Raw genomic sequence first — 4,068 nt, forward strand, 5'->3', positions numbered from 1 at the left:
GAGCATTCTTATAAAGCTAGTTAAACTTGGCACAAAAGGCTACAAGTTGATTTTAAAACTATCTGTTAATTACTGAATTACTTTACCTTCCCCAAAAAAAACAATCACTCCACTAAGAATGTTTTCTCTTTTCATTCCTTTCTTTAAATGACAACTAACGAACTAGTACAGAGGTGATTACATTTAATTATAATTTAAATTTTCATACAGCCTCAACTTTTAGCTAGTTACTTATTATACAGTTTTTTTTATAGTACTTGAACTCCTTAGTACAAAAAATGCAATTACTTTTCTACATAAACTGGATCTATAAAATCAGTTGGGTGCGTCTTCTTTGGCTTTCGACTATCAACATTTCACATCAAACACTATTGTTCAATAATAGTATGACTGACACTCAGTGCTGGAAAAGCAAAGACTTCAAAATAGTACGCTATCAATAGATTCTTAAGAGTAATATTTTCATTTATGTAGATTGATCCTCTCATGTAACAGAGGGTTATTAGGATGGGCAAGGTTAATCTTCAAGTTCCACAAACACATACAAATGGCTTAACACAAACTAATTCATTTCACAAACCATTCCACAAACTCAAAACATTTCTAAAGAAATACCATGCACTTCTGTAAGTAAGTAAACTTAGATAAAAATATTACATCATTAATAGCCATTTACTGTCATGTACTATTCATTATTGCCAATGGCACCACTAGAGAACAACAATAGTTAAGATTTAGAACTTGAATACATTATTTTTATATTTCTGTGTACATTCCTTAAACAAGTGGTAATTTTAGCAGCCCTACTTTGTCACTTTAACTAATCAAAGTTAACTAATCAATTAGCTTAATATATATATATATATTTTTTATTATTTTTTTTACCGAGTAAAATTCATACCAAATCCAAACTTTTTCTTATCTTCTTTCATTTTCAGTCTGTAATCTCCAAAAGCTCCTCTCATTACTTGTCGTTTTTTAATTAATGGAGCTTTGGGATTCTGAAGTGTCTTTAGCATCTTGATGGAGTCTTCAACTATAAAACAAAGAATCTAGTGTTAGACTACTTGGAATAATAAATTCATAAATACATATAAGATGTTAATTTTCTATAAAAAAACATAAACTTAGACTTAGCACAATAAAAAAATAAAATATGCTAGCTTAATCATTATCTTATATAAAAAAAACACTTAAATATCACAAGTACATTGATGAGCTCTTGCCACTGAAGAATTACTCAAGATATAACCAAAAAGTTTAATAAGAGTCAATGTACTAATAATAATGTAATGGTCCTGGTAAAACTATAACAACCAAACCTTTTCTTATAAATATTGTTTCTTTTATGTAGAAATATCGAAAGTGAACCAGAAGCTAGAGCTCTTCTTTTTCAGGTGCAGAAAGGATAAAGCCAAAATTTGTTTATTCTATTTACTATTTACAGGGAAGAGAAACATCACATAGCCAGGAAGAAGACCATACATGTACAATGGTTTGGTTTGTTTTGAATTTCGCACAAAGCTACACGAGGGCTATCTGCACTAATTTAGCAGTGTAAGACTAAAGGGAAGGCAGCTAGTCATCATCACCCACTGCCAGCTCTTGGGCTACTCTTTTTACCAACACATAGTGGGACTGACCGTCACATTATAATGCCTCCACGTCTGAAAGGGCGAGCATGTTTGGTGGGATGGGGATTCAAATCAATGACCCTCAGATTGCGAATCAAATGCCATATCCACCTGGCCATGCCAGACCTCATATACAATGAAAGAACTGAGAGGTAGGCCATGCAAAAGAAAGCACAGATTCAAAATATAATGGAAAAGATAAAATGTGGAAATAATAAAATGAAAGATAGAGAGATGAAAAAACTTAAAAATGCATACAAACATCCAACCAAACACTCATACACACAAGGCCTGTCATGGGTGGGAAAAAGAAATAGAGAGAGAGGGAGACAGAAATGTTAGTAATGGTAAGAAGGTTGGAAGATCAGATTAGTGATGGTGGTGGTGATAATAGGGGTGAGTGTGGGGTGAAAAAGGGACATAGGCAAAAACATTAAGATTAGATTGCAAAAGTAAACTATGAAAGAGGGAGAAAAATTACACCAACACTTTAGCCAACAGAAGACTTGGAGGGGTGGTAGTGGCCAGAAATTTCTCTCACAAGCCCTGCATACATATGTAATATGCATGTATACATGTTTATTTAGCTGATACCAGAATAAGTTAAAAAAAAAAAAGACAATAAATATTGAAACAGAAATGAAATAAAGATACATAAGCACATGTACAGTGCCCACCTATTTGGAATAAAAATAGTTTAAAAAATAAACAAGAAAAAGAAGGTAACAAACTCAAGAATACACACAAAAATGTATGCAATTATTTGTGTCACTTTTTCATCATGGTCCTTTTATAATGTTAGGTTGTGTTTTACCTTAGTTAAGGATGCATTTATTAAACTAGCAAACTATAAATCCAATACCCTAGGAAATAATTTTTATTGAAATATCAAACAAAGTAGCACATAGAATCACATTTGGTGTTTTTGTTTCCAGTAAAATATTTGACATTTTTCAATGAATTCTGTATGTTCTGCTTTAAATTAACGAAATCTTAGTTTGAACTTAATTTATAAAAAATTAAGCCAATTCTCACCCTTTGGTTCCATTTATTACATTTTAAGGTATGTCTATTTTACAAAGACAATAGAAGTTTCATTTAACACTAATGATTCTATTTCATTTCTAATTGAATATATAACATTTAGTAAATAGCTGCTTCGCCCAGGACCATTGCTAGCTTAACACAGGAGACTCTTAGTTTTTATCTTTGCATAAAGAACAAAACCCCTCTATATTTAAAAGTTTTAGCAATAAAATATATCAAAGATATGATGAAAAAGAATATTTGTGGGTATCACATTGCAGAATTTACAAGTGCTCATAATTACTGACTCAAGTCTGCAATTATACATGTAAACTAATTATTAAACTTATTACTTTGAAATTCAGACCTCTAGCAACATCTAACCCCTAATACTTAAATCATATTGTAGCCTGCCCACATCGTTTTTTTTTTGTAAAAGATTGAGCCAGATAACTTTGAAATTTCTTTTAGCACTACTTATGATTTACTCAAAGAGCACTTAATTTTCATGCTTTATTAGTACGTATGAATCACACTATAGCGTTGTTATAATTAATTTGTAAAAAAACACAAAAATTGAATTGACTTTCCTATATTCTGAGCTATTCTGAAACATTATAGATAAATTTGTATTTTTAATATTTCAGTTGTTTTTTTCCAAAAAAAAATGACTTAAATGTTTACTGTAAATTTGACATAAGTTTGGCCCTATATATATATATATACCTACTTTTCTGATTTCTGTACTAAAACCTGACAAATAGTTACCCTGTTTTTGTGACACATTTTTGGATTCAATGGAAAGCTGCAGTTGATTTATACACCAACACAGTTCCTCTTCAAATTTCTCCACAAAATCCTAAAAACATGAATGATCTATTAAAAATACTTTATTACAAATAATAAACAAATTTATTGGCATAAAAACATGCATAAAGTCCATTAAAAACATCAAAGTAGATATTCAGCATTGTAACTATATATAGGATGGTTATAAAGCTAGTATGGGTAGTTGGAGTAGTCTGTAAAATGAACAAGTTAGTCATTAAATTGGTTTCCAGAAGTGGTACTAAAGGATGCCCGTATAGCAACTGTTAAATGTACCCACCATCATTTTCAAGTAATGCACCAATTCTGACAATAGTTCTGCATCAGGTAACATCTCTCTAGAAAATACCTGAAACTGTTCCAATGAGGAATGATTTCTAGTGCACTTACCTCTTCTTTTGCTCTTAAGTATTCCATTTGATCCACAGACTTGGATTTCTCTGTCCTTTTATTGGTACTCATCTAAAGAATTAAGAATGGTCACAATACAAGAAGTATTAAGTATCTGATGTGTGTGTGTGTGTGTGTATATATATATATATATATATATATATATATATATATATATTTATATATAAAC

General features: G+C 30.6%; 1 protein-coding gene across 5 annotated transcripts in view; it reads right to left on the bottom strand.

The window, feature by feature from the left end:
• LOC106464876 (UPF0488 protein CG14286-like) overlaps positions 1–4,068 on the bottom strand; it is a 12,563-nt gene that overhangs the window by 1,011 nt on the left and 7,484 nt on the right. For 4 of the 5 annotated variants that reach the window (XM_013925035.2, XM_013925034.2, XM_013925037.2 and 1 more), the window contains exons 2-4: positions 3,879–3,950; positions 3,429–3,519; positions 902–1,036 (exon numbers count right to left, since the gene is read on the bottom strand). In XM_013925035.2, coding sequence (XP_013780489.1) covers positions 902–1,036; positions 3,429–3,519; positions 3,879–3,950 — 298 coding nt within the window. Of the gene's footprint in view, positions 1–885; positions 1,037–3,428; positions 3,520–3,878; positions 3,951–4,068 lie in introns of all 5 variants that reach the window. The other variant, XM_022392674.1, reaches the window with a different exon arrangement.

The sequence above is a fragment of the Limulus polyphemus genome, unplaced genomic scaffold (genome assembly GCF_000517525.1).
Source record: "Limulus polyphemus unplaced genomic scaffold, Limulus_polyphemus-2.1.2 Scaffold1768, whole genome shotgun sequence".
Classification (NCBI taxonomy): domain Eukaryota; kingdom Metazoa; phylum Arthropoda; class Merostomata; order Xiphosura; family Limulidae; genus Limulus; species Limulus polyphemus.